The sequence below is a fragment of the Physeter macrocephalus genome, chromosome 5, assembly GCF_002837175.3.
Source record: "Physeter macrocephalus isolate SW-GA chromosome 5, ASM283717v5, whole genome shotgun sequence".
NCBI lineage: Eukaryota > Metazoa > Chordata > Mammalia > Artiodactyla > Physeteridae > Physeter > Physeter macrocephalus.
In genome coordinates, this window is record NC_041218.1 from 52,493,178 (window position 1) to 52,517,604 (window position 24,427).

At 35.1% G+C, this 24,427-nt stretch overlaps 1 protein-coding gene across 6 annotated transcripts in view; it reads right to left on the reverse strand.

Annotated features, from left to right (window-relative positions):
- PALS2 (protein associated with LIN7 2, MAGUK p55 family member) overlaps positions 1 to 24,427 on the reverse strand; it is a 108,680-nt gene that overhangs the window by 8,547 nt on the left and 75,706 nt on the right. For 4 of the 6 annotated variants that reach the window (XM_028489973.2, XM_028489970.2, XM_028489971.2 and 1 more), the window contains 8 exons: positions 22,851 to 23,003; positions 21,587 to 21,814; positions 11,576 to 11,617; positions 9,966 to 10,097; positions 8,033 to 8,132; positions 7,628 to 7,696; positions 5,534 to 5,695; positions 31 to 233 (listed from right to left, as the gene is read on the reverse strand). In XM_028489973.2, coding sequence (XP_028345774.1) covers positions 31 to 233; positions 5,534 to 5,695; positions 7,628 to 7,696; positions 8,033 to 8,132; positions 9,966 to 10,097; positions 11,576 to 11,617; positions 21,587 to 21,814; positions 22,851 to 23,003 — 1,089 coding nt within the window. The remainder of the gene's footprint in view (positions 1 to 30; positions 234 to 5,533; positions 5,696 to 7,627; positions 7,697 to 8,032; positions 8,133 to 9,965; positions 10,098 to 11,575; positions 11,618 to 21,586; positions 21,815 to 22,850; positions 23,004 to 24,427) is intronic. The other 2 variants (XM_055084955.1, XM_055084954.1) reach the window with 1 other exon arrangement.

Sequence of the window (24,427 nt, forward strand, 5' to 3'; positions counted from 1 at the left end):
AAAAAATAGCTTTGGAATCATGCAGCTTACTTGTGGGTTGACATCCAAAATGCAAGTTCGTCCAGTTTGGACAACTTCAAGAATAGAGTCAATCTTGGTTCCATAGAGATTTCCTTCATATTCCCCATGTTCCAAATATTTTCCAGCTTTAATATCTGCTTCCATCTCAGATCGTGACACAAATTTATACGCCTGGCCATCTTTTTCATCTTCCCTTGGTTTCCGTGAAGTAACTAAATAAAATAGCATTGAGAATTTGTACAGAGACAGTGCAGGGTATTAAAAAACAAACTAAAATGCACAGGGTAGCCTAAGTCTTTTCCATTTAGTGCAGGGGTTGGCAAACTATGGCCTATGACCAAATCTGGCCTGCTTCCTATTTTTGTAAATAAAGTTTTATGGACCACAGCCATGTTCATTCATTTTATCGCCTATGGTTTCATTCGTTTTACAATGGTGGAATATTTGTGACTCAGACGAGATGGCCTGCAAAGCCTAAAATATTTACTATACGTGGCCCTTGAATAAAAATGTTTGCTGACCCCGGATTAGGAATGTTTTAAGAGGTAGTCTCCAATATACAATTTATATCCAAAAAATGTGCTTTATAAGGTCACTTTGAAACTCAAAATATATTTACCTAGAAGCAGAGCCCTAAAGTTAAATTCTTAACCATGGTGAGAGCTAATAAGTGTGAGGTATATTGCAAGTGAACATCTTTTCCAGCTGACCAGCACTCCCCTTCTCCTTAAGGAATATCAATTACAGCCTTTCTTCACACTTCTTTGAACATTTCCTAATTGAGTGTCCAACAGATGAGCAAAATTCTATTTAGTTGGTATTATCAATTTTCTGAAGTGTAGATTTACCCATAAATTATCTATCCTTTATCTTGCCCCAGCACCAAACTTTTCTTCTAGCTTCCTTCTAATTAACATTCCCAAATGCTAATTGTTTTGTGTTGCACCTCGGTGGATCTACCCACCTGTATGTTGTTATGGTCTAGTAACTTTCTCTACTCTGACCTGAAGTATTCTGAGAGGTCAGAGAGAATTCTGAGAGAATGAGAGAGAAGAGGCCAAGTCAAAGACTTAAAACATCCTTTTGTCAGGTATTGTAGAGACATACAACTCCTTTGCAACTTGGCCGTGCTAGGAATGGACGATGGTCACTTTTCAAACTGTTGCAAAGGTGCAGTTAGGTATTCTCTGCCAACTTGCTAGCACTCCCTAGGAAGAAAAGTAATTTGTGTATGTGTATGTGTTACTTTCAAGTTTAGCCTTAATCTGAGTTTGCCTAGATCAGATATAAAACAGTATTCTACTTCTATTAATCAAGTACTTATACAGGCAGAATATCTGACAAAATCATTAACCACATGCAATTAAAGTTACAAAGTAATCAGATGAAAAACTGACAGAATTTTGACTATTTGAAAAAAGCACAACACATCAAGAAAACTTTTATAAGAAAAAAACTTTAAGTTCAAGCTCAATAATAAGGGTCTAATTCATAAATAAGATTATTATGTACAAGAGGATTCCCTTTTTCCTCTATTTTCTGGCTCATTCCAGACCACTGTGGAGAGATTTATAAAGTCACTTAAAGAGCTTCAAGATGCTACGATGGCTTTTCATATTCAAAAATGTGTGATCTCTAAGGTTTCTGGGATTATTCACCAAAGGTGGTATGATAAAACTCCTAAGGCAATTTTAAACTCCCCAAATACATACATACTAGGACTTGGCTTAATATCTGTAAAGATAATTTTAGAAGAGTACGACTTTTGGGGAGGCACTACCGTGAAACCATATATGGGAATGTGCTGCTTGAAATAAATACGCACAGGCACACACACTGCCCCCCCAACACTACCTCCAACATGTGGAGGGAATCTTAAATTCTTGGTGAAATGTTTTTAGTTTACAAGTGAATTTTAACGACAATACCATTCTCTAGTGAAGAGTCAAAAAAGAAATCTACATTGGCACATAATTAAGCCCCTTTTCACGTCTAGAACAGAGAAATTAGAACAGGGTGGATTGACTACAGCTGATTCCTTAGGCTTATATGCTAAGCAACTAAGTAATGCGATTGCTTAGAATTTAAGTTTTGTGATTGACAGGCAAAATTCTAATCTTGAGTAGCTCTTCAAATAGTCAGGAAATAACAAAGTAACATTTTATTTGTTAACTATCCCAAGATGTATTAAAGGGAAAACATGATTCATAAGGTAGCTTGTCCACCTGGATTAATAATTTTTTATATTTTATTTTAGGACCATTTCACAATATAAAGAGAAAACTAAGTCAATTTAATCCAACACCAGCATTTACTTCCTTCCCTATGAGACTTCCCCAACCAGCCCACCAGACAATGTGTAGCACAAGACTGTGTATCAAAAATTAGGCAAACTTGTCATGCTTCATCAGCATTTTTTGTGTGTGTGTTGATTCTGAGGCTTAAAACAAACAAACTATACACTATATAAACATGAATGATTTAAAGAAAAGTAAAACACACCTACATTATATGAAGAAGTGATACTTCTTCATATATGTATGTATGGATATACATAAATCTTTCTATATAAAAATTCAGACTTGAATCTTTACTAAAAATAAGTCTTGAAAGGAAAAATAGTACATCTTCTGGAAATTAATTTGGCATGAAGAAATCAAGAAGTTGAAATAAATAAATAAATAAATAAGTTGAAAAGAAATATATTTAATACTTCTATATTTATAAATCTATATATCCTTTGGTCTAATAATTTTACATCTGAGATTTATGTATACACATTTTATCATCTCTTTATTTATAACAAAAAAGCCACCCAAACCATATAAATGGGTGATAACAGTAAAGCATGGTGTACTTATATGCTGGAATATTAAGAAGCTAACACAATTTTTTTAGTGTTTTTTAATCATGATAAAATATACATAACATAAAATTTATCATTTTAACCATTAAGTGCATAATTCAGTGGCATTAAGTATAGTAACACTGTTGTGCAACCATCACCACTATTCATCTCCAGAACCTTTTTATCATCCTATAGAAAAAAAAAAAATTACACTCACTACTTAATATACTTAGAGATACAGAAGAGATAGCTCCCACAAACAGATGATGCTGTGGGAAAAAATAGGAAACAGAAAATAATCCTAAAATGAAAAATATGACTACTTATGATAAAACACTGATGAGATAGAAGATAAAGTACTCAAGGTAATCTTTCAAAGAGTAGAATAAAAAGATAAAGGGTTGGACAACATGATTTTAAAAAGTAAGAGACTGAGGAGATGAATCCAGGATGTTCAACATCCAGCTAATAGAAATTCTAGAAAAAGTGAAAAGAGAAAACAGGGAGAAATCATCCAAGAAATAGTAATTCCCCAGAATTGAATGACATGCATCTCTAGTCTGACGAGCTCACTAATCATCAGCACAATAAATAAAAATAGATGCACACAAAGGCACATCATTATTAAAATATTATAAAATAACGAAAACCAACAAAATAAAAAGACTGAAGGAAAAATCAGGTCATGTATGAGAGAACAAAAATTAGAATGACATTAGACTTCTTAACAAAACTGGGTTAAAGAGTAACATCTTTTGGGTTTTACAATCTAGACTTTCTATTCTCAGATAATCAATCAAATAGAAGACAAAAAAATATACAACTTCAAATACAAAGATGCAGAAATTACATCCCATACAGCATTTTTTGTCAAGTTACAAGGCATGTGCCGTAGCAAAACAAGGCAATAAACCAAGAAAGAAAAAGAATGGGACCCAGGAACAATAGCTTCAACCCAGCACAGCAACAAAGGGAAACATCCCTATGTGAACGTGCGGCAGCCAGAGTGGAGAGTGTGTAGCCCTCACTGAAGCAGGAAGACAGCGTTGTGGGACACAGGTCTCCAAGAAAAAAGCATGACTTACTAAATAAGAGGTTCTTTGGTTTAATACAAAACTATACGCATGAACACATAAGACAAGATAAAGAGGGGAAGAAAAAAACGAACTCTAGAAATTTCTGGGTTGGGGGAGAGGAAGAGGCTGTTCAAGAAAGTGAAACTGAATTAACTGAAACTAGAGCTATCTTTATACTGGGAGGATACTCAGGAAGTCAGTAGGTAAGGCCTACACTGGACAGAACAAGAAATAGCAGAATGAAGACATTATTAAGAAACATGGAAGACTAACAAAATAAATAGCAGAAAGATTGAAAAGTGACTGTTTCTGGTAAGTAGGCCAGAGGTGGGGTAGGGGAAAATGGAGTTATTTTTCATTACATATTTTTAAGAACTACTTGATTAAAATATGCTACATGTATTAATTTGATAAAAATGAAAAATAAAATACTTTAAAATACTTAAAATAATTTGATCACAGTGAGATTTTTTTTTTTGGTTAACTACTTAACTATGGTTTGTCTGATTTAGTGATTTACAGTGCCTACAATGGAAGTCAAAGTCTTACCCTGAAGGGATTACAAACAACACATGAGGACAATGACAGGGTTATTGCCCCAATACACCCCTAAAAATGTTAGCAATAAGATTACTCACTGAGAACTAAATGTCAAAGCATACTGGATGAAAGCGGAGAAACTCTAAAACTCATCCAAAAGAGATGGAATGATGTTAGGCTAAGATTTGACATGGAAAGCTTGAAGGCATTAAAATACCTACAGAAATTCTGTGTTAATCAAAAGGGGGCTTGGTCAGCAATGGAAACACAGAAAGGGGACTTAAAAAGGCAACATTGGCTTGTGTTCAGGGGAGAGCGCATGTAAGTTCCCACAAGTAAAGGCTCATATATCTCCAAAATGAATGATAACACTGCCTTATTATAAGGACTAATACACATTTGTATTTAACTCCTTGCTCTAACTCCATTCTCATCAAGCATGCTTCTGACATTATTTAACTTTCCTTATAAATGTGCAAATAGAGAAAGAACACAAAGATCATAAAATGAGTGTCTGGTTCATTTAATGGTTATATTTCCCATCAGTATTATTGTATTTTGTATATAAATAAATGTGACCTTCATTAATGCTGCCTGCTCTGGAAGAGGAATCTCTCTTGATGTGCTATCAAAAATCAGGTTTAGGACCTTACAGGACTGAAAGCTACAAGCCAGATCACAAGTGTCAGAGGATCCAGCAGGTTTCCCCTGCTGGATGAAAATGGGTGAAAATACAACTTTTCAGATACACATCAACTGTACAAGAAAATGCAAAGTTAATGCTGATTTTGCCACAACTCTTAATACTTGCATTTAACGAACACTTCTGGATTGAAGAGTTTGGAGAAGCGATTGCCACCAGGCAGCCAGCTGACAGGGCCCACAATGCTATTTCAAGACAGCTGTAGAGTCGCCAAGTTTTTCAGTATCATCTGCTTGTTCATTTTCATTGGCATAATTAGAAATTACTTGGGAATAAAATAATAATAATCTGCCCCACCCCCACTCCTTCTTTCCAATTAAATAGTAAAGGAAACAGAAAACTTACATGGCACTGTGGTTCCAAATCTAGTGGGATTCAACACTATGAACCTGTTTTTCAAGCTTCTTCGTCCCACACCTTGAGCTCCTATCAATACTAATGTCTTTCTCTGGAAGGGAGGCATTTTGGCTACCTCCTCATATATCTGGATTTCATGACGATCAAATTCTAAAAGTAAGGAAATGGGAAAACATCATATTCAGTTATCTTTTATTTTTATTATTATTTTTAAATTAATTAATTAATTTTTGGCTGCGTTTGGTCTTTGTTGCTGCGCGCAGGCTTTCTCTAGTTGAGGCGAGCGGGGACTACTCTTTGTTGCAGGGCATGGGCTTCTCACTGTAGTGGCTTCTTTTGTTGCGGAGCACGGTCTCTAGGTGTGTGGGTTTCAGTAGTTGTGGCACGTGGGCTCAGTAGTTGTGGCACACGGGCTCTAGAGCACAGGCTCAGTAGTTGTGGCACACGGGCTTAAGTTGCTCCGCAGCACGTGGGACCTTCCTGGACCAAGGCTCGAACCCGTGTCCCCTGCACTGACAGGCGGATTCTTAACCACTGCGCCACCAGGGAAGTCCCTCAGTTATCTTTTATATGGATGAAAAACCTCTGCTATTCTGTTCAGTAATGGCTTAGTTGTCTTGATAGTTAAGTATCACTTGAATTGTACTGACTTAGTACAGATTTTTAAAAATAAATTTGGTAAAGTACAATAAGTTATTTTGTACCCTGATTTAAACACCATTTGCCTTAAAAAATTGTCTAACAAAACTAGAAAAATACCCTTACTTTATCCTTATCAGATAATCTATCCCTTAAAACCTGTTTCATCAGTAGAAATAATTACTTAATATAATCAAATTGCAAACTAGTTTATGTAATCTATTCCACTAAAAAGTGAGTATCAAGAGTATCAAATATGGAGGATAGCAGTACACTTAGAGTGGTTGCTTAAATGAGTTTCATAGAATGAGTATCCCCTTCCAATGATATAAATGAATAAATACTGTGTGGTGAACTCTGTAAATATTAGTTTGATTAATAAAATGCATATAGACAACATATTAACATTTAAATATTAAGATTCTAAATTTATGTATAAAATAAAATGTTGGATCTTAACTATTTTCAGTAGAAACACATTCCAAAATTATGATCAATGGGAAAATTAGAAATTTTCCATTTTGCAAGAAAGCTTTAAGAATATATATTTAATGAACAATAAAGCCAGCAGATTTGAAATATTATATTACCTGTTATCATGGCTATAACTCTCAATCTATAGTAATAACACTTCTTCCTTAGGTTATTATCTTAACAGCAACACCTTCTTTGCACAATTTCTCCACAATAGATTAAGGGAGAGTCTAATTTCCCCTTAGTATAATATTATTATTATAGTACATTATTAGATTATTTCCTTTCTAATGTGCTATTTAGTTTATTACCAATATAGAGGTAGCTCTGAAGTCAAGAAAGCACTTTAAAATTATCAATTCTTTTGAGTAAGCCTCCAGAGCCTTCTGATTCTAAGAGCTGCATTTCACTCCTATCAGCCTTTATAACTGAAAAGAATAACTGTGGTAGGTGTCATATTTATCTTTCTTTAAGTCTAAAAGATTTAAGAAAGAATCCTACTAGATCAGGCTAAGATTTGTTTGGTCCAGTATTATTTTTCCAAAAGTATCATGGACAATGTTATGGCAGAATATGGTTGCCCTTAATCATAACTCTTTTATTATCTTTATAAAGGCATTCTGTTCTGTAGAAATGATACAAGTTTCTATCAAAGTTCCTGAACAAATAGTTTCAATTGTCACATTGTTCCTTCATTGATACAAGCATAAATCCTAACAAATTCATTTGATTATAAACTATGAGTATAAAATAAAGCACACTAGTGATAGTGCAAGTATATATATCAGGATTTAAATAATGCCTGTATATTATTGTACCAAGTGTTCACATGGCAGTCCCTTGCAACTGGGTACTAATCTGAATTAATTCATTTAAAATTATACATCTAGAGCGTATGCCACATTGAGTAATGATATAAAGCTATTTCATACTTCACTTGGATTTCTCAAAAATGTATTTAAAACATACCTGCATTTCTGGTTGTGAGATACATCATCTTTTTCTTTTTTTTGCTACTTATGGTTCCACAAAAAGGTCCTGAAGGATGACAAGGCAAATATAACTTAAACAATATGTCAGACTATATACATTGCCCTGTGGTGTTCTATAGGGGTGGGAGAATTATCTTCCCAGTGTTGCATCCTACAACGCAGAAGCAGGAAGGGGTGAGTTGAGCCACTGAATTCTGATACAATACCAGCAGGTGGCAGAAAGGGAACAAAAAGTTTACTTTTGAGAGCAGTACACTAAAGCAGATGAGAGGGATTAATTCTAGATATATTTTAAATAAATTCATCAGCTAATTCAGATGAAAAAGGCAAAGAAAGGTGGCCACAAAGGACTACTTGTTACTTATTGTATCGAGTTCATCACCTGAATTGTCCCAGTCTCTTCTAACAAATGCCTTTCTCTTCTCTTCCAGGAACTGGCTTGGAATGAGACCAGCGCTTCCTCCCTCTTTTACATGGCTAGCCTAGAATCAAATTAATGAATTGTATATCTCAGTAATCAAAATTTGAGACCACATTCTAATAAGTAGGACAAGCAATAGTCAGTTAAAAAAAAATCACATTTGATCTTAAGAAACTGACCTTGATATTTAAATCCATGGCATTGTCAGGATATTGAAACACTTCAGTACTGAGGAATCAATGGGTACCTAACCAGTGTGCTATTTGGTAGGGAATTTTTAGACCAAAATACAAAGGTATACAGGCTCTTTAAATTACTAAAACTTTTTATTTATAATACTAAACTAGTGAGAATGGAAAGGAATAAATGCTGTTATGTGTTGGCACCTAGTTAGGTGTTTGTTATCCAATAATCCTACTACGTTGGTATTTCCTGAGGCCAAATCAATGGGGAAAATAAAAAAAAGAGAGACAGCACTAGGAGAACAGAGTGGAGAGTTTAGCTCATGCTACCAGGAATCTGAATATCCTGAGGGGGAGTAAGTTTAAAATAGGTAAAACCTCACCTCCTGTCAACAAACTAACTTAAAATGAAACCCAAAGAAGTGCTATTTCAAAATAGTGGCTGGAGAACTGGCTACCAACGGCTTATCCCACAACATTAGTGACTTTATCCTTACAGCTAGCACAGAAAAATCCAGTATCATTTTTAGCAATTAAAATCCTGAAAAATACAATTAGAGTAATAGATGACAAACATGCAGGAAGAGATTGAGATAGATAATGGTGACAGGGTTAGAAGAGAAAACTAAGAGATGGCATTCAGAGAAAGGAAAAAAGAGAAAACTGGGAAAGTTTAAAAAAGGACACTGTCACAGAAAGCAGATTTTTTTAGATGAGTTCTAAGAAATTCAGTGGAAACCTCTTGAAATAATGGATTCCATTTAAATTACTCTTTTCTTAGTTCTCTCACCACACTGTGCCCTTATACATCATAATGTCTTAATTTAAATTTAAGGACATATTAGCAAGACTGTTCTTATTCTTGTAATTCATTCCCCCTTAGAAGTCAGTATAACTTATTAGAGCTAATGTGAGTTACTAATATCTCCATTTAATTCAGAACTTAGTGCTAGGTACCAGGTCCTTTTCTTTCACACTTTGTTCCTTAATGAGACTCTCTTTTGCTTTCTCCAGTTCTGAATACTGTGGTTGCTAGTCAATGTAAACAATTACAAACCCAGACTTATTACTTATGCTAGAGTTTCCTGAAAACTGTATTAGTGGAAAGGAAAAGGAAGACCATCACACACATCTTCTGGAAAATGGAAGGGGGAAAGACAGTGATAACACACATCCCTTTCCATACACGCAGATTTCAATCCAAAACCAAACAACACGGATGATAAAGCAAGCCTTCATTTCTCAATTACTGAGAAGAGGTGGGCAAATGGATTTAAGACCTTAAGAAATTACGTTTTATTTGTTATGAATGTATACATAGAGGAGAAAAGAGGAAGATTACTCTACCTACAGTAAAAGACTCCTAGTTAAGAGGAACAAACACTAAAAAGGGATGACCCCCAAGTGAGTTGTTCCTACCCAATACTGTATTTTACTACAATCACATGTGGAAGAACTGACTGGTCTAGTCTCTAAACCAAAGGAAGAGCACCACAGGCTAGGTAATTCTGCATTTATTAACAGCTACTCACAAATTCCCTCTCAATTTGGTCTTCTGTCCACAAAATTAGCAGCCATGAAGCAGGAGCTGTTCATGCAGGAAAAATCATTGGAACAAATGCTAATACCTTCTTCCTGAATATTCAGATATTGGCCAGATCTAAGATTAAAAATAAAAAGGCAGTTGAAGTAATTTTGAGAAGCATACTAACCTGCCACCAGTTTGGGTCTTCTCTGTTTACAATCTGAAGAATTTCTCCTTTTGAAAACTTCAATCCTGCTTCTTTGCAGGGTATCAGGTTATCATTGTATGGATTATAATCAAAATGACATTTCACAAATACCTAAAACACAGCACAATTAAAAATACTAGAGATGTATCATTTGTCACAGGATTTCTGAAATCTTTTTCAAAGCACTGTGATTTAATTGTAACTGACAATGTACTTAGCACAACTAAGGAACTTGTTTTCCTTAAATAAGTATAAAATTATTAGAACATTAATAATTTAGTATCAGAGAAGAAAATAAGAAATAAACGTTAGTACTACATTAAATTTTTGTTTCTATTTTTAACTTCTAATTGTAAATCAACGGAGTTTGACAATTGTTTTCTTCCACCATTCTTACACTTTCTCCCAGTCTTTTCACGTGATTTTCCAACTAACACTGCGTAATTTTTATGCAAGTAAATGCTACTTTCTAATTAACATTCTGAATTAATATATGCAGCTGATTTAAGGCATGTACTTCAGATATAATAGGATTGACTTCTTAAAAGTTTCCTGAAGCAAAAATTAAATACAAAAAGTTCATACTGAAATCAGACCTGAAATATATTTATTAAACTTAAAAAACAAAAACCAAAATACAACCCACTTTCATCCCTGGTAATAACATACATTTTTAATCACACAGATTCACACTAGCCAAAATTAGTGTGGAAAATACTTTTCTGGAATCATCTTGCTTTGATGTAAATGATCAGCATTAAATTAATTGTAAGACAAATACTGAAAAAACCTTGAAACTACTTTCCAATTTAAATTCATTTAACCACACAAATTTCCTTTAAATCTGTTTTATTAATAAAAGTATGTCAATTACCACTATTAGTTATGATCTCCAATATCCAAAATAATTAGTTTATTAATTTTAATTTGAATTCTAATTGAGTTAAGCATTTTCAGTATTTGATGGCAAGTTCAGAGCAATTACTTTCTTAATACAGACTTTTTTCAGGCATATTTATAGAAATTCAAATTTTATCTTCTAAGGAACTGACTTAGTATTAATCAGCAGGTAAACTAGCAAGCAGGAAAGCACATAATTAGTCAAAATAACACTGTTATTTTTCTATTTATCATACTTCTATAAATATAACCAAACAAGATATTCAAATAACACAAGCAGATATATTACATTATTAGTGTAATGTGATGTATGCACATTAAAATAATTTAAAAATAACTAAATTTGGGAACATGACAAAAGTTTGGTTACTTACAATTAGATGATTTTGGTACAAAGCATTCAGAATATTTTCAATAACTTTTGAAAGGCTAAATATTAATGCTTAAAAAAATCAGTAAGCCAATAATTTTTTTCCTGATATACAATTTTAGAAATATCTCAAAGGCAAGCATACAAACAGTATTAAGATCGCTAAAACGTGACAATTGGCTAACTTGACAATGGCATGCAGCTCAATGTTTTGGCAATGGAAAAAACCCAAAATGATTAAGTGTAATTAAGGTAAATTTAGCTGGCTGATAAGACAGAAAAACAGAGTACCAGAGAATGTCCTGGAATGACATCATACCTGACGGACGTGTGATGGATGCCTCTCCATACTGATGCAACTCTAAAAATACATTTTTCATTGCATAAATAAAGCCAGACTTTAAACTGATAATAAATTAACAAAATACAAACAAACTACTGGCCCATTTTTATTTCACTCATTTGGTAAAGCAACTACTTCCCTAATTAATTGTCCATAGGCTATAACACCTGAAAATGATAAAAGCAAAAGTTAGAGGGGGCTTCCCTGGTGGCGCAGTGGTTGAGAGTCCGCCTGCCGATGCAGGGGACACGGGTTAGTGCCCCGGTCCGGGAAGATCGCACATGCCGCGGAGCGGCTGGGCCCGTGAGCCATGGCCGCTGAGCCTGCGCCTCCGGAGCCTGTGCTCCACAACGGGAGAGGCCACAACAGTGAGAGGCCCGCGTACCGAAAAAAAAAAAAAAAGAAAACAAAACAAACAAAAAAAAGTTAGACGTGTTTGAGATGAGGCGGAGAAGAAGGATGGATATGCAAAGTTGTAAAAATACTTGGATACTCCTTACTTCTCAAGAAAGCTGCACTGAATTAATAGTAAGAGGATCCTGTCATCTAACCATGAATGTGTTTATTATTATCTGTGGGACAGAATATATTTTGTAACAAAAAGCTCAGACTTTCTGAGTTAGTCCAAGTTTCAAATATTCATTTCCCTACTCTCATCAAATTGTTCTGGAAATGTCATTATTTGTCAAACAAACCACATCTCTCCAATGTAAAAGATTTCTGGAAGAAGCAATTTTATTTTTTCATTAACCAAATTAGTTTTGGAACATTACTCTCAAGCTCAAAAACTCAGATTAAACTAGTTTTACTCTGAACTTTGAAAATTTGTCTGAAAAATCAATGAACCCAACCTTTGATCTAAACATTTTGTAATGACCTTTAAATCACAGAGTTTTGACTAGATTTAGTATAATTGTATTTTATTAAGTACATTTTAAAGTGTTTCATTAATAGGCTATGGATATTAACGGTTCATTGGTTATTAAGAAGTTACTAAATACAACCAGCTAATATATTTCAATCTCATATTCTTATCTCTAACAGAACTGAATAACCAACAATCTAAAGTAGAAGGAAGAGAAAAAGGAAAGTACAAATGGCTTTTAAACACAGGAGGAGATGTTAACCTCACTCAGAGTAGAAATACAAATTAAGACTATATTATAATAACATTTCCTTCCTGTCACATTAGCAGGAATCCAAATATTTGATAACATTCTGTAGATAGGAAAATGCCTATTGGCCCATAGTCCTAACAGGTTGGTGGAAGAACTGGTTTAATCCCTTGGGAGGACAATTCGGCAAAGCTATCAAAATTATAAATGCAAAAAACCTCTGACCTAGTAATCCACCTCTGGGAATGTGTTCAACAACAGTATTACTCAGATATATGCAAAATGACTTACGTAGACTATTAACGATTGAATATGTCCTAATCACAAAAGATTGGAAGCAATCTTAACTGTTTAACAATAGGGAGTAAGGACTAGACTGGTAGTAGATTAGGAGGGAGATTTCAGCTGAATACATATTCCTATTTCTTGACTTCTAGAACCATGGGAATGATTCACCTGTTCAAAAATTAAATTCTTATGGTAATGAAAGTAGAGATAAAATGACTCCCACTTCTGACTAAGAGAAGTAACAAGGACCCACCCTCTAACCTGAAACAACTAAAATACTGGACAAAACATATGAAATGTTTGTCAAGACATCAGACTACAAAGACAGTGATCCCTAAAAACTGGAAATAAACAAGATGAACTATACAATTGCCCCAGTTAACTGCACAGAAAAAGTTTCCAGGTTGTAACCCAGGAAGGGGGACTCTAGGTAGAGCCTGGTGGTCTCCAAGTTGAGGAGATGAGCTGAGAGACAGGGAGATAAGGGGGTTACAGTGCACAGAACAGAGTGACAGTGAGGAAAGGGTTACACAGAGAAAGGGCTCAAGAACTAGAGGACTCCCTCCAGCGTTCAGCTGAATACTGATCAGTGCATATCATGAGTACGACCAGGTAAAGAATCAGCATTATGGGGAACAATATCAGGAGGTCATGCAGGGTCAGAAATAGTTTCTGTTATCACCAGTGTGAGTGGAAAAACCTCATAATTCATGAAGCATTCAGTACTAGGAAGGGTTTTGCCCTAGACTTAATCCTACTCTGGTTGCACCTAACAAAGCTTAAAATGCACAATCTGAAAGGATCTAACTGCTCCCACATAATGTAACTATCCTAGAACAAAACCTGAGAATATTTCTAAGAATACAAAAATATCCAGCTCTCAGCGAGGTAAAATTCATATCTGGCAGCCAATCAAAAATAACCAGACATGAAAATAAGCAGGAAAATACAACCTAAAATATGGAGAAAAATGAACCAATTAAGAGTGACGCGGAAATGACAAATGGGACTGATTTAGTAGGCAAGGACATTAAAATAGTTATTTTAAACTTTACATATTGTAGTCATATGTTCAAGAAGCTGGAGGAAGGATTTGGCATGTTAGGTAGAAACACGGTAAATATAAAAAGACTCCATTCAAATTTCTAAAGAAGAAAACAAAAATATCTGAGATGAAAAGTACACTGGATATGATAAACAGCAGATTAGACATTTTAGAAAAAAATAATAATAAATTTGAAGACAAAGCAATAGAAACTGTCCGACATGAAAAAGTGGGAGAAAACAAGACTGAATAAATGAAAAGAGTTATCAGTGAGCTATGGGACAACTTCAAGGAGCCTAACATGTATAACTGGTGTCACCAAAGGACAGGAGTAACAGAGGAACAGAAAAAATATTCCAAGTAATAACAATAAAAAAAAATTTCCAAATCTAATGAAAGAGTCTTTTTAACAACTGAAAAGAAACTGGAAAAATTGGATACCTACATGCAGAAACAAAAACCCCAAACCAACGGTTTGATCCATATCTTATACCCTATATAAAAACACAGTGTAAATGGATCACAGAGCCAGATGTAGAGTATACAATTATAAAACTTTTAGAAGAAAACATAGGAAAAAATCTTTATAACCATGTGTTGTACAAAGATTTTTTCACACAGAACAAAAGCATGATCCATAAAAAAAAATGGACAAATTAGACTTCATCAAAATTAAGAATGTCTGCTCTTTGTACTAGTGTTAAAAGAATGAAGACAAGCCCCTTCTCACTTGGAGAAAATCTTTGTAAATCATAATTTCGATAAAGTACTTGTATTAAGACATAAAGAACTCTCAAAGCTAAATAATAAGGAAAAAAACAACTCAATAAAAAATGGATGGGGCTTCCCTGGTGGCGCAGTGGTTGAGAGTCTGCCTGCCGATGCAGGGGACACGGGTTAGTGCCCTGGTCCGGAAAGATCCCACATGCTGCAGAGCAGCTAGGCCCGTGAGCCATGGCTGCTGAGCCTGCGCATCTGGAGCCTCCGCTCCGCAACGGGAGAGGCCACAACTGTGAGACGCCCGCGTACCGCAAAAAAAGCAGCGCGGCCCGTGAGCCATGGCTGCTGAGCCTGCGCATCTGGAGCCTCCGCTCCGCAACGGGAGAGGCCACAACTGTGAGACGCCCGCGTACCGCAAAAAAAAAAAAAAAAAAAAAAAAAAAATGGTTGAAAGATTTGAAGACATCACCAAAGTAGTCATAAGCATGGAAAATAAGCACATGAAAAGATGCTCAATATTAGCAGTCATTAGGGAAATGCAAATTAAAATCATGATGAGGCACCATGACACACCTATTAGAATGGCTAAAATTATAAAGACTGACCATACCAAATGCTGGTGAAGATGTACAGTAATTGCAACTTTCCTATAGTGCTGGTGGGAATGTAATTAGTACAACCACTTTTGAAAACAGTATGGCCATTTCTTTACAAGTTCAACATATATCTACCAAGTGACCCAGTACTTCAACTCTTAGGTATTTACCTGAGGGACTTACATGTAAATGTCCATACCATCTTTATTTATAATAGCCCCAAACTGGAAACAACAAAAATGTTCATTAGCCAGTTAATGGATAATCAAACTGTGGTACAGCCATGCAATGGAATACTACTTGTTAATAAAAAGGAATCAACTACTGATACACATAAAAACATGGATAAATCCCCAAATAATTATGCTGAAAGTCAGATTAAAAAAAAAGCAAAATCAAAGGATTCATGTTGTATGAATCCATTTATATAAAAATATAGAAAATGTAAACTAATTTAGAGTGACAGAAAGAAGAGCAGTACTTGTCTGGCATGAAGGTTGGGCTGGGGGTAAGGAGCAGGAGGGAAGGATTACAGTGGATCCAAGAAAACTTCTGGGGGTGATAGATACGTTCACTGTCTCGACTGTGTTGAGCGTTTCATGGGTACATAATAGATATGTCCATTTATTAACTGTATGCTTTAAGTATATGCTATTTATACAAAGTTTACCTCAAAGCTACCTTTAAAAAGTAAAGCTAAAAATAGTCAAAGTACTGACAAAATAAAATATTGCACAGGAGTATGCTGTGCCTATGCAAAGGATAATAATTAGCAGAAGAAGAAAAATCATCAAATGGATGAAAGGCTGGAGAAACATCTCCAATCATGACCTTTGTCGTAAATCAGAAGGAGGCTGGTAATTTGTCTGGGAATGTGCTGGCTGAACATGGTACAAGTGCTGCGTACACACTCTCAGTCTCAAACCATAATTTCAGGTCCACCTGAGTTTACACATCAGAGTAAGTGACAAGGTAGTGAATGCAGTGATCAGAGTTGCTAAGAAGTTCTCTATAATAATAACAGATAATTAAGGGAGAATGTTATTTTTCTAAAGATTTTCAAAGTGTATGAACTCAGCCTATTCAAATGCACACACACAAACAACATATTTTGAGATCAGCAAGGAAACTAGATTATATATTTGGTTTAAAAAGCTTTCAGGGGCAGTTCACACTTCTGTATGGTAAATAACCATACGTGGGCCACAAATTTAAGCTTCTGTTAGTTAAAAAAAAATTTTTTTTTTAATTTATTAACCTGGCTGCTCTGAAGTCATACTACTAATAATTCTTAATTTATATTACACTTGAGTCATTAGTTCATGTAAGGCCTGCTTTTATTTTTTTATTTTGTTAGTTTTAACAATATAATAAAAGCCATGAGCTTGCCACTCAAAGCAGAGGCTAGAAACCTACACAGTCCTCCTGCCCACATTCCATTCCATCCCACCACCCTCGCTTCCCCAACAATGAAGGTAACCTCATCCTGAATCTTGTGTCCACAAACTCCTTGCTTTCCTTTTTGTATAGTTTTATTAAACCTATATGTAATCTGTAAAAGTATATATATCTAGTTATTTAAAACTTAAAATAGATAGTATCATGCTCTGTGCATGTACTCTTTTGGGGAACTGACATGCTTGTTAACATGTTTCTAGCTGTACATATTGCTCTAAGAAATTATGTGTCTTAGTATACGTAAACATTCAACCCGAATAATGCTAAACCTTTTTCCTCCCAATATGGTTATACCAATTTGCACTGCCACCAGCAATGTAGAAGAAATACTCTATATTCACAGCTACAGTTTTGGCCAACTGAATGTTATAAAATGGTATCTCACACTGTGATTTTTAATATCTCTTCATATGTTTACTGACCATGTATTCCCTTTTACTTGATTTGTGTATGCAGAGTTTCATATATCATCCCTGTGAATATCCAATTGCATTCATTGAATAGTCTTTCTCACTGAAAGACGTATCATCTCTGTCAGATATCAAAGAAATGTATGTGTGTAGGTCTCTTTCTGAACTCTCTCTTCCATAGTTCATTCTGTCTAGTCCTAAGCCAATAATACCACGTATCTTAATTCCTACACATTAATAATAAGCCCCTCTTCCTGCTTTTCTGCCTCAAAAGTGTCTTGGCTATGCATCTTATCAAATACCATGAAAAAACTTACTGAAATTTTCACTGGAATTTAACTGAATCTACAAGTCAATTTAAGGAAAACTGATATCTTCATAATATTGTCTTCCTGTCCATGAACATGATATATATCTGTTTACTTAGATCTTAATAATTTTTTGTGCATGGAGGTCTTGAATATTTTTGTCAGATTTATTCCTAGACATAAATGTGACATTCTCTGACTCTATTATAAATGTCCTAGTTAATTTCTAGATGTTTACTTATGGCATATGGAAATGCAACTGACTTTTGTATATTAATCTTATTTTCAAGTATCTTGCTAAATGATTTCTAATAATTTATAGTTTGGGGGGTTTCAAATAAAAAATCTTACTATTTGAAAATAATATTTTCTCCTTTCCAAGTCTTTTGCTTCCATAATTAATTTATCTTCATGCGCTTATGGAACTTTCCATAAAATATTGAACATTAAGTGGCGCTAATGAACATCCTTCTCTAGTTCTGAATTTTTTTAACGAAGCAATGACTTTAGTACTCCTTGTTTTAAAACTTTATGTTCTGGCTTCTTTGGCTTAATTAACTGCAAATAAATAACTGTATAAACAATAATTTAAAAAGCAGTAGTGTCCAAGAGCCTCAGAATTTAAAATATTACAGGTTTCGATATTTCACTAAATCCTAAACAAAATTTTTTAGGAGTCAAAATTCTTGAAGTTTCGGTTTTTTTTGTTTTGTTTTTTTTAAAGAAGTAGTCAATTCCCTTTGCTTCACTGTTGGAAGCCTCATCAAAATTCTGAACAAGATCACCCTCCTCCCCAATAGCAAGTGGAGCTTTTCCATCCAGCCTTATGCCAGGATCTTGAAAACTTGTTGACATCAAGCTGGTCTAAGATTGGGGTGACCTTTCTGTCAAGGGCTTTGTCTCAGCATGGCTGGTAATGGTGAAAGTGTTTGCTACCAGAGACCTCTGCGCATTAGGACTGTTAAGGTGGATCATCACTCCCTGGTTTGCAAATATATTTACCTCTTTAAAAGTAAGAGATACTGTTTATTCCTAGTTTAAGGAGAACTGAAGATTTTTTATCATCTGTTGTAACAGATATTTGTAATATCATCTGTTACTCTATATATCATCTGAGGGTGGTTCCCTTTTACCCTCACAATTATGCCTGAAGTTTGGCAAGTTTCTCTCGGTTTATGGTGGTTTTTCTCATCTTAGGGTGGAAACTGGGCTTCACAGGGGCCTGGGGTTGGCACTCAAGTAGTCTCAGGCAGACCAGCTTAGACTCCAGTTCCTGATTTTAAAGAGAAATGCTTCTAAGAGTCAACTATTGAGAATAATGTTTTAGGTTTTTTAATTAAAAAAAATAAGATTAAGGAGGTTCTTTCCTGTTCCTAATTTACTAATCTTTTTAAAAAAAATCATAAATAAGTATTGAATTTTATCAAATTCTCTACTGATATTTTTCTCCTTTAATCTGTTAATGTGTTTGGTTACATATATGGATTTTCTAACACAAAACCATCCTAGCATACATGGGATAAATCCAACGTGGACATGTTGTAGTATCTTTTTTATATATTGTTAAATTTCATTTGCTAATATATTACTGAGAATTCTTAATGTATATCCTTGAGTGAAATAAAACTGTAATTTCTTTTCATAACATTTTTGGCACCTGGGTCATAATGGCCTCAAAGAGAGAATTCCCATTAATTTGGCCTTAACTAAAGAAATGGAATTTTAAACAGCCTTTGGAAACCCAACATACATGTAAGTTGGAGAACTTCAGAATTAGCTGCAACTTCTAACCCATCCTGATCTTTAAATTAAAAATATAGATTCTTAGGTCTCATGAAAGATTTTGGATTTTTAGTAAGCACCTTAAATGTTACTGATAAAGATGATCCACTGACCATGCTTTGAAAAACAGCACCCTGGTATGGAGACCTCCTGGCTTCCATCTGCTCTCACGGCAATAAGAGAAAGAGTTAAGACAGGCCCAACAGGACTACATGGTGGAGCTTCCAGTGAGTGAAAGAGGGGCAGAGTTGGAAAGGCTGAAAGCCCTTGATTCCCATTAGTGTCTCTTAGTAAGAGGACCACAGTGTGCCCAGGACAGTCGTATTCCAGCATAATTAGTAATCATTCCTCCTCTCACTTTAAAAATGTCCCAGTTTGCCTGTGTTTTCTCTCTCCCGTTTGAAGGCTTCATGTTAGAGTCTTCTTTTTTATGGTAAGATAGGTCTGAGACTGCCTCAGGCTTGGATGGAAGGCCTCTCCTTCCCCATTTCAATGCCCTCTCCCAGTTCTGAAGGCTAAATAGAAAGCAGAGTTTGAGAAGGCACAGGATGGACAAAAATGTATGCCTAAGATAGGGCTAAATACCCTTGCATTTCACATCATTCAGACCATTCACCAGGTGCAGAATCTACAAAGGAATTTGGGCCAAAGCCCTAGCTACTAATATCACAAAAATTACTTTTTCCCATAAAAGTCCATCATAGCCATGGTGAGCTGGTAGGAATTCTGAAGTGTGAACCACAGGGGAACAAAGAAATCTTTCTAACTATCACAACTAACATATAATTTAAAAATAAATACATAAATCTTAAGTTCTACTTTTCCAATCTACTCAGGTGTCAACTGAGGAAAAAAGGTAGTCTGAGAGGTACTCGTTATTTAAAATGTCTAATTTCTAATACTAGTTCTTTCATGATTCTTTTCTTTGAAGACAAGGTCTCTACCCTTCATTTGAACCAAAGTTCACTATAAGCCTCTGTATTTTCAGAAGTCCAATTTACATACTAAAATTCATGACTGACTATTCTTATCCTCCAAAGAATATAAGGCAGGTGTTCAACACACATTATTTCAAAGAATTGTATGGAAATATAAACACTCGTCTTTTAAATTATATTATCAATATTAAAATAAAATATACAGGCAGTATCTTATGTAAAAGACCTATAATTTTACTCACACATGAAACAATAAATTTATAGAATAAACCTGAATAATTAAAGGCATCTAAAACATTGATAGATATTTCCTATGTCTTCAGTATCTAGATTCAACAACCCTCTCTCTCCTCAGTTCCAACATGCTTACCATAATTGTCAACTGTTCCTTTGCCATTACTTTATTACTTTTTCCTTCTTTACCATTTCTTTACAATCACAACACCACCACCTCATCGCCACCATCACAACAATAGCAGTAGCTACTTGCTGAGCACTCAGGATGTGCCAGGTGCTGCTGTGAGAGCTTAATGTGAATTAACTCATTTGATCCTTACAACAATCTTTTAAGAAAAGATATCCCAGATATATAGATGAGAAAACAAAGCACAGAGAGAATAATCTAGTAAGCGGTGGCACAGGTATCTGAACCAAAGCAGTCATCACAGCCTTCCATTAGAGTTGCCTTTCACAAATGACCCCACACCTTCAAAAATCTGCTTCCTGACTACACGATCTCATCTCTCTTCTTTTTGAAATTCACTCAGCGTAATGAGGTTAGATGATCACTGTCATTAAAACACTCCTCTGCTTAATAATCTATTTTACCTAAAAATTAGTTACAAAATGTAGATCAAATACGTACAAATCAGGTGTTCAAGATTCTTTTCATTTTGGACCCATCCTCTCTCTCTGGCCTTATTGTCTATTTAGCCCATCACAGGAACACTAAGGTAGAGGTGATCAGGACTACATGCTTATATTCTCACACAGCCTGGAACATAACAGGTATCAAAAACATTTGCTAGATTAATGACTAAAAGGCTTTATGGTTTTTCTCATACCTAGCTGTAGGTTACTGAAATGCTAGGGTTCATGGTGTTCACAAAGAGATTTCTTTCCTAATTCCTTTTGAATAGTAAGATGATATTGTTTAAAAATCCAAAAATTCACCCATGACGAAATAAGGCACTTTAGAACAATTAAACCAGATCGTTTTTTCTCTTCTCTTCTCTTCAGCAAAAAAGTAGCAACTGGTGGCTCTACCCAACAGTGTGATTAAAGATATAAAAGCATTCTTAATATTAGCAAGAACTTTATTACTAACCTGTTGAGGAATAATGGTATCTCTATAGCTTGGTAAAATTTTCAGGGTGACACTTCCACTAATATTTTTCAGTAATTCTTGTAATTCCTTTGGATTGTTTCCAACCTCATGGCCATTGACTTCTTTGATGATATCTCCCACATGAAGCAGACCCTGTCGATCTATCATCCCTCCATGAAGGATTCGGGCAATTACCAGATCATTATTTTCAACCCTAAATGTTACACCCTAAAGGAAATAAGGAAGGGAATTATTGATTTTAGGTTTTTAGGAAGAAATCTTAAATAGTCATGAACATGTATGTATAAGAAAATAATTCCAAAAGTAGGTAAGTGAATCATTCCTACTTTTCCCATGTTCTCTCCTGACTCAATACTCTAATCTCATTAAACCATGTGCAACTGTGACAACATATACCAGGGGTCCATGGCCTGTTAGGAACCGGGCCGCTCAGCAGGAGGTGAGTGGCGGGTGAGGGAGCAAAGTTTCATCTGCCGCTCCCTATCACTCCCATTACCGCCTGAACCATCTCCCCCAGCCCCATGGAAACACTGTCTTCCACAAAACCAGTCCCTGGTGCCAAAAAGGTTGGGGACCACTGACATATACCATCCCTTAAAAAAGGACTTCCATGGTAAGGGTAACTTTGAAAATGAAACATATCTTAGGTTGCATTCCACAGGATAAAAGGAAGCTTGAAGGAGCAAGAAAACGTATTTGTGCATTCTGATGGCCTTGTTCCCGGCTTTTCTCATTTTTCCACTTCACTGTTCTTATAGTCAGAGCCCAGAAATAATCATGTCAGCAGGAAATTGTAAACTTCATTACTTATAGAGTCCTACCAACGTTTTCAATTTTTGTTAATTAATTTTTATTGGAGTATAGTATAGTCACTTCAATTTTTCATAACAACCTTCTTCTGTGTTTTGATACTATAATTAGCAAGCAACCTGAGTTTATTTCTTCAAAGGGTATAGGAAAAAAACAGTTATCTTTGAAATTTTTGCTACTCATCAGCAAACTTCTTCTCGCCTCTATTTCAGTTTAACTTTTAATTTTGGTTTAATTTTGCATGCTAAATCAAGTTGAGAGAGCATCAGCTGTGTATTTTATACACAGGCCAAAAAAGACTGATAAAACAAACATGAATAAAGTTTTCATAATGATACAAATTATGAAAGAGAAAAAAAATGAGATAGAGTAGTGACTCAGCCACAAGTATGTCAGATTTCAGATTTAAGAGGGCACTGACTTATCAACTCACCAGTGGTTCCCCAGCTCTTTTGTGAATACCAAGAATACGAATGGCATCTACTGGTAATAACTGATTATTGATAGAAGAATTATTCATTTCTGGGCTTGATGGAGGTGACTCATAACACTTTGATGCCACAATATCATGGGCCTCCAAGAGTGACTAGAAGGATTCAAAACAGCCTGTGGTTATTAATTACAGATGGAATAAGTTATTAAAAATAACTTAGTTCATTATCCCAGTAGAGTACTAAAAATTTCCAAGGCACAATTATTAAATTCCCAAATATGAGTTAAATCAAGTACATACAGAATCTTTTTATGACATATAAACATGTATCATTTTACTTATTATCAAACAATATTGTATTCCTTGTTTTAAAAGATTTGAAGAGACTGATAGAGTTTTGTGACTTTTTTAAAAAGCCTTATGTTTAATGGAAACTGAACCTAGATGTCCAAGTGTGATGCAACAGAGACAATGAATTTCATTGTCACCACTGTCATCACCATCACTCAATATTTATCAATTCCTATTTGTTAGTTATCATACAAATTTAAATGGCAAGGACCGTGAGTTTTATCCTAAGCCTGTTGTTAGCAACACCACATATTTTTCACATGTACAAAATGTCTGTTAAAAAGATATCCAATGAATAAAAATTAGCATCTTATATCAGTGATAGGAAATTTCATATTACTAATAAAAGTATAAAATTTACATTTTTGGGGGGGAAAAAAGCCAGTAATGGTCCTGAATATAATACACTTTTACCTCCTACATTTACTATATATGTGCTATCTTCATGGATGACTTTGATCTAGCTTTCTAGGAATTTCTTATAATTTGGGGGGTTATATTTATTTTTCATTTATACTGTAATTGTGTATACTCAACTTAAACCTAAATTAAAAAAAAGTTTTTGAATGGTGGGAGTGCAAATTCAAACGAAAAAAAAGATCAAAATAAAAGGGGGAAAATGTCAACAGGTTCAGAACAGAAGCAATCAGTATACGGGTTTAACTGGTAATTTTTGGTCATTTCATGAAAATAGTATAAGAGACTGAAGAAAAATATTCACAAATCCATATATAAGTATTATTCCTATAAATGCTGGAAGTTACTCAAATCACTAATCTGGGCTGCTTAGTTTTTACCATATATACTCTTCTTAGGCAATATTATCTACTCCTGTGACTTGAACCACTGCTTATACACTGAGAACTCCCTTGGTCCAGAACTCTCATGAGCTTCAGATTCATATACTAAAAATCTGCCCACAACTGGCCAAAGTCATGATAATTTGACAAATCAAAACAAAACAAAACTAAGGACTGTAGAGGATTGAAACATACTGAATTAATGAAAACTCCGTTAAGTCCACAATGCTATTTAAAAAACAGGACTGAGGGCTTCCCTGGTGGCGCAGTGGTTGGGAGTCCGCCTGCCGATGCAGGGGATGCGGGTTCGTGCCCCGGTCTGGGAAGACCCCACGTGCCGCGGAGCGGCTGGGCCCGTGAGCCATGGCCGCTGAGCCTGCGCGTCCGGAGCCTGTGCTCCGCAACGGGAGAGGCCACAACAGTGAG